The sequence below is a fragment of the Peromyscus californicus genome, unplaced genomic scaffold, assembly GCF_007827085.1.
Source record: "Peromyscus californicus insignis strain IS unplaced genomic scaffold, ASM782708v3 Scaffold_7__1_contigs__length_154581171, whole genome shotgun sequence".
Lineage (NCBI taxonomy): Eukaryota > Metazoa > Chordata > Mammalia > Rodentia > Cricetidae > Peromyscus > Peromyscus californicus.
The window spans coordinates 21,746,362-21,759,201 of NW_026294595.1; the positions used below are offsets into that span (position 1 = coordinate 21,746,362).

Genomic DNA, 12,840 nt, shown 5'->3' on the forward strand with positions numbered 1-12,840 from the left:
AATAGCATTATGCTGTTTAATTTCTAAACATTTCCATGACACCCAGTAATTCAGAGTGTACTTTGCCTAAATTCTGGTAAGCTAACACAGTTAGATAGGCTATCATATTTCCTGTAGAAAACTGTTCTTAAATCTTCCTAAAGCCTTTGGCCATTTATGATGGGAAGTAGTTACTAATTTAGATTTCTTCCTGTAGCACAATAACTGCACAAGATCTTCATGTCACCTCTGTGGGTTTAAGTTATGTTTTAATGTAAAATACAAAAGGTTAATTACTGTTCAGAACCTGACGCTTCTGTGGGAGTAGCTGCAAGTTATTTATTATCCTTCCCCCAGTTAATTATGTTAATTGTGGTGGATTTACAATGTCAAGTGCAAGAACGTTAATTAATTTAATAAGCACATATTTTTTTGTACTTTCTTCTGTTTCAGTTGATCCATCTTTAGTGAATAAGGATGAAAATGCCATCTATTTATTGGGAAATTCCCTTGGCCTTCAGCCAAAATTGGTTAAAACATACCTGGAAGAAGAGCTAGACAAGTGGGCCAAAATGTAAGTACCATCTTGAAAAGTGTAATTCTACATCTGACAGAAGAACTTTGAAAATTACAAAAAGTGTCTAATTTGTGCAAGTTATGCCCTAGCATTTTAGGACTGAGGAAAATCTAATTGACCATAATTATCAATACTACAATATTTTGAGGAAATGACTTAGGGTCAGAATAAAGCCAAACTGCAAATTTGTGATGAAGGGAGTGTAAAACAACATATTTAAACATTTAATCTCCTTTCCTACGACTAAATCAATGTAGCCACTTTATTTCACATGCTTGACCACCAGCAAAGAAGTTAATTTATGACTTTGAGTGTTTTATGATTCATTCATCTCTAAGCTAGCAATGACATCAAAAATATGGAAGCCAGGTTTGTTAAGATAACGTTAGGTTGAGGGACACAGGATCATGGATATACTGAGTAAGATGTATCACGTGTTCTTAGCATCTTTAAGCTCCCACAGTTTCCTCTTGTGTAGACAGTTAAAAGACATCTATTTCCAGGCTTTCTATATATGAATTCTTACAAGAGCACCCGTTTTCATCCTGTGTTCAATGTATACTTGTAGTCTTCTAAGGACTAACCCTTCCTCTTTCCACCCTTCCTGAGCCCTCTTCTGTAAACTAGCCTCCTCAGCCATATGCCACCTCTCCCAAATGTCACTACATTAAAAACACATCACTTTAAACATTTAAAACTTTTTCATTAACACCCAAGAGTTGTACATATTGATGAGTATATCAGTGTGATATTTTTATTTATGTTTATAATATGTACCAATCAATTCAAGGTAATTGAAGTTCCCATCTAGTTACCACAGCTTATTGTGAATTATGATGCCATCAGTTTTATAAAACACCAGAACTTATTGCTTCTGTCTAACTGAGTTCAGACGCCCATTTTTAACCCTCTGCAATTTCCCCTTGAGTAGACAGCTTAGAGATATCTATTTTCATCACTTTCCCGTTCTTAGGGAAATAATCTGGTTTTGTGTATCTTCTCTCTTTCCACAGTAATTACTTATAAAACTGAAATGAGATATATTTGTTAAGTACTTGAATGTTTTTGTCTTGTTGCTGAATTGTAAACACTTAAGTATTTTAAACAGCCCCAAAACATTCTTTAAATGTTTTCTCTGATCATTTGAAAAATAAAAAAAAAATCATTATGGAAATGAGTCCTACCAGATGGTCAGGAAACATTTCAGAAAGATGAGGCCACATTAAATATGAATTCTGGTGCAGGACATTGTGTGTTCATACGATCTCATGTTTTGTGACCTTTCCACCTTCGTGCTCTGTCATACTGGGAGCAGCTTAGTTCTTACCACCTAAGTGAGGACAGCTACTATGACTGTCAGGTAACGCTGCAACGCTCTCAGTTTTTATGGTTAAGAATGAGAGCTCTCAAATTAATGCAAGAGTGATGGAAAGCTGATATAATTTATTAAGCATGTTATAATTTCATCTGCCCAACTTTTATGCATAAGTTTCAAAATACACATCGCCACATTTGAGAGCATTTTGGACTAGCAGGTTTTAGTATTTAATAAATGAGGGTCACAGTTAATAAAAATGGTCGATATTCATGTCGGTCCTTAATGTGTGAGAGCAGAGTTAAATTGGATGATTTTGCACTTTTGGAAGTGTCGTCCCCCCTTGAATACTCAGGCAGCCAGGCTTTGCATTTTTATGCTCTAGGTATTTAAAAATGCTGCCCTGCTGCTCCATTCACTCCACAGCATACCTCAGGCCACCAAGGGACCAGCTGAGGAGTGTTGAGATGTTAAAATGATGTTTCAGGAAAGTGCCTGTCTCTCAGAGCATTGTCTATTGTTGCATTTCACTTTCATATTTTACTTTGTGAACGTAGACAAAGCCAGAGCCTTAGTTAGATCCTCCCAGTGTTCATTAGACAAATGATTCAGAGAAGAGTGCTCTTTAAGGCAGAAAGCAATGAAAATTGAATTAAAGGCCTTTTCTCGGCAAAAGACATCCACCCATTTTTGCTTTGGTTACTTTCCTTTCCTTTTCCCTCAGCCCTGGGGACATAGTCAGCCTTGTGGCCCTGCTTTCTCCTAGACAGCCGCAGGATTTCAGATGTGCAGTTACACTTCTGTTCCTTCCTCTCTTGCTTGCACATCTTTGATCCCAAAACAGTTCTTATTTGTTTTTTTGCCCCCAAAATACTTCATTTGAAACCTGACTCCTAGCCTTTTCTGTATGAGACTCTGTAGGAAAGAATTTTTTTTTTTCTTATCAACTTAGCTCCAAATAATAAGAGGGCCTGCAAACTTTTTGACAGCTGAGAAATTATTGAGGGAGGAAAGGTTTTCTTAATGGAGGAGCTGGCTGAAGAGCTGGGCATGATGGATAACTGTAGTGACTCACAGGGAAACACAGGACGCTGCTCTGTGGGACCCTTCACAACTGTGCTGAGTTAGTGAGTGTTCTGGGCTGGGAGCTTCCAGGAAGGACAGCAAGAAATTGCCTTTGTCCCTGAGTTTGGGTCCATGACAGCCTTCCCTTGAAGAGCCCTTTAGTCAAGTTCAGACTGTTTCTTTTATAAAATCTTGCTTTGTGTGCACATGTTTTCATTTAAAGAACTGTGGTAGGCTGTCCTCTCAGTTCCTTTTCTGACGACCGTTCTGGTTTCTATGCTAATCTCCCCTTGTGCCATTTGTCAATAGATCTGGGACTTCCCAATGTTGTGGTAAGCTTTTAACAGATGCGATTTTACTCTCTCTGCATCCTCCAGACCCATTTTTGTTCCCAGGCTGAACCTCAAGCCAAGTCTGTGCCTCTTTCATTTGACTAAAGGAAATTCTCAATTAAAAAAAGCTACAAGCTTCATTATTTTTTCCTTTAAAAACATTACGATATAAAGTGATAAGTTTCACTGGGGTATTTTCAGACAAAACTTAGTTTTGTTGATCCTTCTTCCTCTGCTTACCTCCCCTGGCCTCCTGCTCCCAGGCTTGTGCCATGCCATTCACAAGAGTTTCCTCTCAGTTTCCTTCCCTATCTTGTGTATTCCGTTACTGTAGTCCCCTACTTCAAACATCTGTTATCTACTATCCAGCCTCTTTTCTAGTTTCATGACCTACAGCCACATTGGTGTTCCTGTATGGTCTCATGTGATAGAGAAAGTGCAATTTTTCTCTTTCTGAGTGTGGGTTGTTTCCTGTACTATACTGGTTTCCAGATTTCTCATTTTAATATAATTTTAAAATTTCATTTTCTTTATAGCTGAATAAAGTTCTATTATATGTGTGTACCACATTTTCACATTGTCACTCTCTCGACAGAAATCTACCTTAGTTCCTGTCCATAGCACAGCTAAGAATATGGATATACAAGGATCTCCATACATACTACAAGTCCTTTAGAGTAGTCCATAAATGGTATTGAAATGATAAGAAGCAGGAGAGGGCCGGTGTCTTTGAATACAGTGGAAACTTTCTCACTAACCTCAGGTGGGCTTTGACTCAGAAGTTAGAGTGCGAGAAACTCATGGTCACACAAAAGGTATGCTGAGTCAGGGGCTCACAAATCTCAAAGAAGAAATTCACAGAGCACAGAGGGTGACTTTTAGATACATGTTTGATTGTAAGGAGTTTAGGACAAGAAGGGTCAGCATCCTACACAGCAGGAATGCAGGAGTGAGTGCATCATTCAGCTGCCACTCTGGGGGCTAGGGAAGGACTTAAACAGAAAGTGGGTGCTATGAGGTAGCTAGGAGAGGGTGCACTGCTCAGTGAGTCCCATGGGCCTCCTCTCAGTTCCAGTCAAGTCTGGGCAGAGCTGCTCATTTAGAGGAAGAGAGAGAAAGAGAAACCAGATTAGGAACCAGACTCCTTTGGGATTTCTGACCTCTAGCTAGGACAGAACCAAGGACAAGAATACGAACTGGCTGCTTTCATGTCCCAGTCCCTAAAACCACCCAGCCAGTTTCTCTCTCCCTTTTCCCATTCTTCTCCATAGAGCTGGTTATGTGGTAGCGCTACTTACAATTTTTTGAGGAGCTTTCATACTGATTTCCATAATGGATGTTCCAGTTCCTACTTATCAGCAGGGAATAAGGATTCTTTTCCCCTACTTCTTTGCCATCACTAATTAAAGGGGGATTTATTAAGGCAACTCCACATAGTTAAAAAGGGAGGTTTATTTTGAAGTAACTTACAACATGTAAAGGGATAGGTTACAGGATCCAGGAAAGGTGAAGTGCAGTTCAGCTGGGTTCTCTGGAGACCTCTGCTTGGTCTACCATCCAGCATATAGGATCACCAGGAACCAAGAGAGCCGGCACATCCGAATCTCAGGTCTTAAAGGCTCCCATCGTGGCCCTGCCTCAGGGCCAGGTCATAGGTAGGCATGACAGTTACTGGAAGCCTCACTGGGGTAGTGCTTCCAGGGTAAAGCTGGAAGAGCTATCCACTATAATTAATTGTCATATATTTTCTTAATGATGGCCATTCTAACTGGAAGAGATGAAATCTCAAAGTAGTTTTTATTTACATTTCCCTGATGGATGAGTAAGTGAAACAGGATTTAAAATATTTGTGGGCTCTTTGTGTTTCTTGGTGAGAATTGCCCAGTCCACTATGCTATTTATTGATCAGCAGATTTGAGTGGAGTTATTTAGGGGGTTATCCAATTTTTTAAGTTCTTCATGTATTCTAGATATTAACAATGTCTAAAGTATAACTGGTAAAACACCTTTTACCATTCATCTTGTTGTCCATCATGAGGGCTGATAGTTTCTTTTGCTATGAAAGCTTTAAGTTTACTAAATAGTCTAATATGAATTAAAATTTGTTGTCTTGGTAAAGACGATATTAAAAAGCACAATCTTGCCATGCGGTGGTGGCACACGCCTTTAATCCCAGCACTTGGGAGGCAAGGCCAGGCGGATCTCTGTGAGCTCCAGGCCAGCTGGGGCTACAGAGTAAGTTCCAGGAAAGGTGCAAAGCTACACAGAGAAACCGTGTCTCGAAAAACAAACAAACAAAAAGCACAATCTTAACAATAGAATTAAAATTATCAATACACTTTGACAAAACAAGACATCACTAAGAGCTGTGGATATCAAGGCAGGAAATGTCATATTCTTCTCTCTTGCACTCCACTACAGACATCCTGCCTATTTGAATACAGCAAAACCTACTTTTTACTGTAACTGACCTTATACCCTATGATGACCATGTTTGATTACTAATACTAAAGAAAAATCAAAGGTCAAAACACTTAGTGATTTTTTTTTTTTAGTAAGGGGCTTTGTATTCTAAAATAACAAAACACTGGAGACTGAGAATCTTATAAAGAACAGAAAAGTTTTATCTCACAATTCTGCAAAATTAAGGTATGAGAAGACTTGGTACTTGCCGAAAGCAGCACTTGCTTCCCAAATACTGTTTCTTGTCATGTCACAGGTGATAGATGGTGCATGCACCTTACTCACCTTTTATAAGGCTGTGGGTCCTAGTCACGCCTCTGCCCACATGACTTAAATCACTGTTCAAATCAGCAGTTATTAGCCTGTGGCTTGAGACCCCTTCAGGGGTCAAACACCCCTTTCACAGGGATCACCTGATGTCATCAGAAAACAGGGATATTTGTATTACAATTCATAACAGTAGCAAAACTACAGTGATAAAGTAACAACGAAAATAATAACACAACATGAGGAACTGTATTAAAGTGTTGCAGTATTAGGAAGGTTGAAAACCAGTAGTTTATACTCTATAGCTCTTAATACAGACACTCTGATGACTTACATTTTCACCTATTACTTCTGAAGAAATATATCTAGGCTCTAGTTGTATGCAAAGTATTTCTTCTACAATTTCCACTTATTAAGAAAAAAATTGCATCTCCCCCAAAGTTTAGTAAGAACTTTTACCTCTTATAAAACAATCCTTATTATTGCTATTTTGCAAATTGATTTTCATTTATGAAATTTCTTAAGTTGATCTGAACAGCTTACAATATAGTTTAACATATGTGTTCTGTCAAATGAAATTATTTAGGCAATTCTAATATTTTGAAACAGAAAAGTTGTAGCATAGACTCATTGCTATGTTATAATTATCAATAAAAAGTTTATACAATCCTGAACATTGTATCATAAGCCTAGTATCCCATCACTCAGGATGTTGAAACAAGAGAATTGGATATTTGAGGACACCCTTGGATATAGAGCAAGATATTGTCTCAAAAATGAAGAAAAATGTCCTCTTTATGAGAGATGGCTTAGAGGTTAAGAGCACCGACTGCTCTTCCAGAGGTCCTGAGTTCAGTTCCCAGCACCCACATGGTGGCTCACAGCCATCTATAATGAGATCTGGCGCCCTGTTCTGTATATATAATAAATAAATAAATCTTTTTAAAAAAAGACTAATATTCTTCAATCCTATGGTATATGAGAAAGGATAGGATGTCTGCTTACAAGATTTGGGGGAATGTTTTCTATTACATATTTACTAACAGTCTGTATGGTGGTTTGGAAGAAAATGCCCCCCAAAGAGAGTGGCACTATTAGGAGGTATGGCCTTGTTGGAGAAAGTGTGTCACTGTGGGGGCAGGCTTTGCGGTCTCTTTTGCTCAAGCTTCCCTCAGTGTGACACTGAGTCAACTTCCTGTTGCCTGCAAGATGTAGGACTCTCCACTCCTCCCACAGCACATCTGTCTGCATGTAGCCATGCTCCTCGCCATGATGATAATGGACTGAACCTCTGAAACTGTAAGTGACTTCCTTCTGTAGCCAGAAGTTTTTCCTATGTCCCCCAGCCACTTGGTCCCAAATAAATACTCAGAGGCTTAATATTAATTACAAACTGTTTGGTCTATAGCTTAGGCTTATTGCTAGCTAGCTATTACATCTTAAATTAACCCATTTCTATTCATCTATATTTTGCCATGTGGCTGTGGCATTACCAGTCTCCTGGCATCTTGTTCCTTTGGCAGCTAGATAGTGTCTGCCCTGACTCTACCCTACTTCTCCTTATCTCTCTGTTTGGATTTCCCACCTGCCTCTTATCCTGCCTTATCATAGGCCAATGCACTTTTATTTATTAACCAATGGGAGCAACATATATTCACAGCATACAGAAAGACTCTCCCACAGCACCCCTCAATTAGATGTTTTTCTTGTAAGAGTTGTCATGGTCACGGTGTGTCTTCACAGCAATAGAAGAAGCCCTAAGACAGTCTGCATTATGTAAAAGAAAGTAACGTGAGTTAATAGTCATGATGATAAACTTCAGTTAGAAGGCAAAACATCAATCCTAAGAGTATATTGTAGATTGAGAAACATACATTACATTCCAAAAACAGAACCTAGAACCATGGTATTTAAGTCATCTGCATTCTCAAATTTACTAGATAGATGCTGTCTTCTGTTTTTCACAGGAGTAATTCTTTCTGTGGTAATGCCTTCATAGGGACTTTTGTAAAAGATTGACAGCCTAGGTAGAATTAGTTAAAGAAGAAATGTCCCATGGATTTATACTTCAGGATATTCCAGCTGGCTGATGGAATGATTTACATGGCAGTGTGTTTGTGGACAGTGCAGTGATTAAGTAGCCCAGAGAAGCTTTCACCTGAAGACACCTACAATAGTTTTTATTTAGTTATGAATTTCTCCCTTTAAATAAGAGGGGGACACATGAATAAGAAAATACAGATCTCCACTAGTCAAATATGGATTATTAGCCAGTTATCAATTGGGTCATGGATAAAACTGTGCTTCATTAAGAAAGGCTCTGAAAATTTATTTATTCACTTACAGGGAAAGCTTTCTAAAATAGGACCACTTCTCATTTTGTAGGATGAGTAAAATATGGCCCCATTTTAAAGAGAATCCAAGTTTCTATTAACTTCTTAATTAGATGTTATATCCTGAAATCTGATTTCATAGGCAAATATTGCTCATGGCCACCTCACAAAACACTCCACTCCTGGCAATGATTAATTTTGTGGTAATGGGTTAACTCTTCATATTTCTTTCCCAACATTTGTAAAGGATTGCAGCTGTGTTCGGCTTATTTTAAGCAACTTTGAATGAAAGCAATCTAGCAACTTTCCTAACTCTAACACATATGTTTATAACCACACTTTAATCTACATCAATTCTTCCTAATGACAGGCCACTTTACTTTGGGTTTATTTGGATAAAACGTTCTAAATACATTTCACTACCCCAGGCTAGTGGGCTGACAAAATGAGGAAGTAGCCTTAGTGTGTAATATTTTAAAGAGAGGAAGATGCCAAAAGCCTTGCAGGGAGAAACATATCCCTAAAGATTATTACCATGGTGTCTACCAGAGTGAGAAGTAGGTGGCATAATATTCTGAGATATAAATTCTCTGAGGCAGAACATAGAATTTTACTACCTAGATGTAATAAGATATATTGTGCTATCAGCAAAGGCCAGGGAGCTCTATGTGATTAAAATAAAAAAGGATCCGAGTATCTGCCTTTAACTACCATTTAATGATAATGATTTTTGTCTTTAACATTTATATTGGGAGTCCAGAGAGGCAAGCTGCAGGCTATCTAATAATAATATGAATAATAATAACTAGCAATTGAATTGCCCTTTTCTTCCTCCTAGTTCTTAGCAGCCTATGTTTATTCACACAGAAAGTCCTCCTCCTTCATCTCAGTTTATATGGTAATGGAAATATTAGCTTAAAGATTCCTGTTATGTACCACATGTTGATGAAGGCAGTTTAGCATTAGATTTACATTAGAAGAGATGAGTCAGCAAGGGAATATTGTGCATCCATCTCTTTTATATGCTATCTCATTTACTTTTTCTGCCAACCCTTTAAAGAACATATTGTCACTCTTTTATTTACTTTTACAGATGTGGAAAATTAGCCCCTGGAACCTTCTAATAAATGTGATTTTCCTCCAGCAGAGACCTGAAGTTGACTCATACTATATGATAAAAAAACTATCAAACATTCAGAATGTATTTTTTTTTTGGTAGCATAGCATCAAATGTGAAGGCATCCCAGCTCACCACAGGCAAATGGAAGAATTTCAATAGGTGGACATAAACCTTGACTTCCCTTAGAATAAAAAGCATGTGCACCAGCCTTATTTCCTAGTCTATAAGGCATCACCTAAGATCAATCCATTTCTGAGTCATGGAAGACATGAGCATTCAACAGCATTCTAGATGTTCCTGCACAGACTTGGATTCAATTTCCTCCACATTTTCATGTGTATTATTCTTTCTCATTTTCTTAATACTGAAATATACTCTTCTGTATTTTCTGATTTCCCTCCCCCCCAAAAAAAAACATAGGAAATTTACTTCAATAATAAAATTGAGCTGAAACAGGATAGCCCAATTGCTAGAGAGGCAATATGTAGGGAAAGATAGGTGAAAATGTAGTGTTGACTATGATTGTTATTAAATTTTTGGTATTTCTATAAAATACCATCACAAGGATAGTCATTTTATGTATTTTTATCTCATTCATCGATTTTGGCCTCCCAAAATAAATTAGTATGTGTATTTTTGTATAGATACTACTGTAGGCAACAAGTATGTAAGTAGAGTGCTGTAATAGTCTTGAAAATTTCCAAAATAAAGAGAAAATAGTAGCTTAGGCTGGAAAATGTTTTACAAAATGAAATAGCACATAGATAATATTCCAACCACATGACAGTAGAAAAAAAAAAAAGCAATGAAAGAATGATGAATCTTAAACATACGATACCCAGGTACCACTTCTTGATTTTACAAAAGCTATATTTTAATATTTTTGCTTAAGCATTATAAAGATATGTATACTGGTTACTTGTCTTGTTACTATGTCAACTGCCTGAGAAGGCTCAACCTTAGGAGGGAATGATTTATTATGAGTCATGGTTTGAGGATACAGTCCACCATGGTAGGGAATGTGTGACAGTGGTTGCAGTGACTGATGGCTCACATTTGGGCAGATTAGGTGTGGTGATCTATTGTGTACCCTCATAAAACTTAATGTGGTGATATATCGTATACCCTAATAAAATTTGCCTGAAGATCAGACAGACAAAGGAACAAGCCACTGCCACATCTTACCTCTAGGACTCCTCAGCCTGAAAAGACTTCAGTTCTTGTCTCCTCGTGCCTTATATAACTTTATCTGCCCAGCTCTATTACTTCCTTTTTAGTGCTGGGATTAAAGGTGTGTGACTTCCCAAGTACTGGTAGGAGAGGCATGAGATTTCAAGTGCTTGGATAAAAGGTGTGTGCCACCACCACCTGGCCTAATATTGAATCTAGTGGCTTGTTCTGTTCTTTGATCTTCAGGCAAATTTTATTAGGGTACACAATATGTCACCACAATTAGGAAACAAAGCAGGACTGGCCTACAAACCTCAGATTTGCCCCTGAGTTACCCATTTCTTCCAGCTAGGCTCTACCTCTTAAAGGTTCTATTAACTCCCAAAATAGGGCCACCAACTTAGAAACACCTGTTCCAGTATATGAGCCTGTGGAAGACATGTTACCTCTAGACTAAATAGTACACATGGAAGTATCTTACTAGCTAATATTTGAAAACAAAATCACACACACCACCACCGCTGCCGCTGCCACCACCACCACACTACTATTGGTTGTAGTATTAAGGCAACATAGTTAAAAGGGACGTTTATTTTGTGGGGTAACTTACAAGTAAAGGGATAGGTTACAGGGTCTGGGAAAGGTGTAGTACAGTCTAGCGGTGTTCTCTGGAAAACTCTGCTCAATCTACCTCCAGCGTCCAGGATCCAGGAACCAAGAGAGCTGGCACATCCAGATCTCAGGTCTTAAGGGCTCCTGTCTCGGCCCTGCCTTGTAGGCATGACAGTTATTGAAGCCTCAATGGGGGTAGTACTTCCAGGTCAAAGCTGGAACAGCTACCCACTACACACTACTAAGAAATGTTTATGTCCCTTTTTCAATTTCAGGGGAGCCTATGGTCATGATGTAGGGAAACGCCCTTGGATTATAGGGGATGAGAGTATTGTAGGCCTTATGAAGGACATTGTGGGTAAGTACATAACAAAAGAATTGTGAAGATATAGTTTAGCTCTAAAAGTAAGTGATAGATCTTATTGACTAACATTCTGGTTTTCTAAGTTAATCCATAAAAGTAAAAAGAATATGTACCTTTAATATTATTATTCAAAGGTTTTTATGAAGAATATGTTATCAATATACAAAATATAAAAATAAATATCTGTTATTTCTAGCCCTTTCAATTATCTGTTTGTTTATTTAATTCTTTATTTTGTGGTACTGGGGATGGGCCCCAGTTCCCTACTCAAAATAGTCAAGTGTTCTCCACTAAGTTGCACCCAGGTCTCCTGGGTCTCTGCTTGATTTTTAACACAGTCTTCCTCTGTAACCCAGGCTATCTTACAACTCTTGCTTGGTCTATTGTGTGCTGGGATTATAGGCATGTTCAGCCCCTTACATATTTTGAAACCCCTATTTATCACCTTCTAAAAGGAAAAGCACATTTTATTAATTTATAATCAAATAATTAAAAAATACATGAATACTATAATGTTACATAATAAACATTAATTATCATTAATATGTTTAGTGTAAAGCACTGAAAGCATTGTTTCAGTTTACTCCTTGGTGATCTATTTAAATTAAGACTGAGCCAGGTGAAGAAACCAAGGAGGAGGTGTGGGGACCCTAAGTTAATGGCCAACAAGCTGCATAGTGTGATCCCATCCTAAACTTGACTAACTAACAATCAAATGAACAAAGTTTTATTGTTTTGTGTGTGTGTGTGTGTGTGTGTGTGTGTGTGTGTGTGTGTGTGTGTGCGTGTGTGTGTGTGTGTGTGTTAGAATAAGAATGATCCCCATAAGCTCACATAATTGAATGTTTGTTTCCTAGCTGGTGGGCTGTTTAGGAAGGTTTAGGAGGTGTGGTCTTGTTGGAGTAGGTTTGGTCTTATTGGAGAAGGTGTGTCACTGTGGGGTGGGCTTTGAGGTTTCAAAAGCACATACCAAGCCCCATGTCTCTCTGGCTCCCACCTGCTGATCAGGATGTAAGCTCTCAGCTACCACTCCAGCACTATGCCTGTCTGCCACCCTGATCCCTGCCATGATGGTCATGATCTCACCTTCTGAAACTGTAAGCAAGTCCACAGCAGTAGAATAGTAACTAAGTCTCTCTCTCTCTGAGTGTGTCTCTGTGTGTCTTTGTCTTTCTCTGTCTCTCTGTCTCCCCCTCTACCCACCCCTCTTTCTGTGTGTGTATGTGTGTGTGTGTGTGTGTGT

The 12,840-nt window shown here is 38.4% G+C and overlaps 1 protein-coding gene across 1 annotated transcript in view; it reads left to right on the plus strand.

Moving 5' to 3' along the window:
• The window catches only part of Kynu (kynureninase), a 138,357-nt gene that overhangs the window by 32,913 nt on the left and 92,604 nt on the right, over window positions 1-12,840 (plus strand). The window contains exons 3-4 of the mRNA XM_052725648.1: window positions 433-553; window positions 11,509-11,591. Of these exons, the coding sequence (XP_052581608.1) occupies window positions 433-553; window positions 11,509-11,591 (204 nt within the window). The remainder of the gene's footprint in view (window positions 1-432; window positions 554-11,508; window positions 11,592-12,840) is intronic.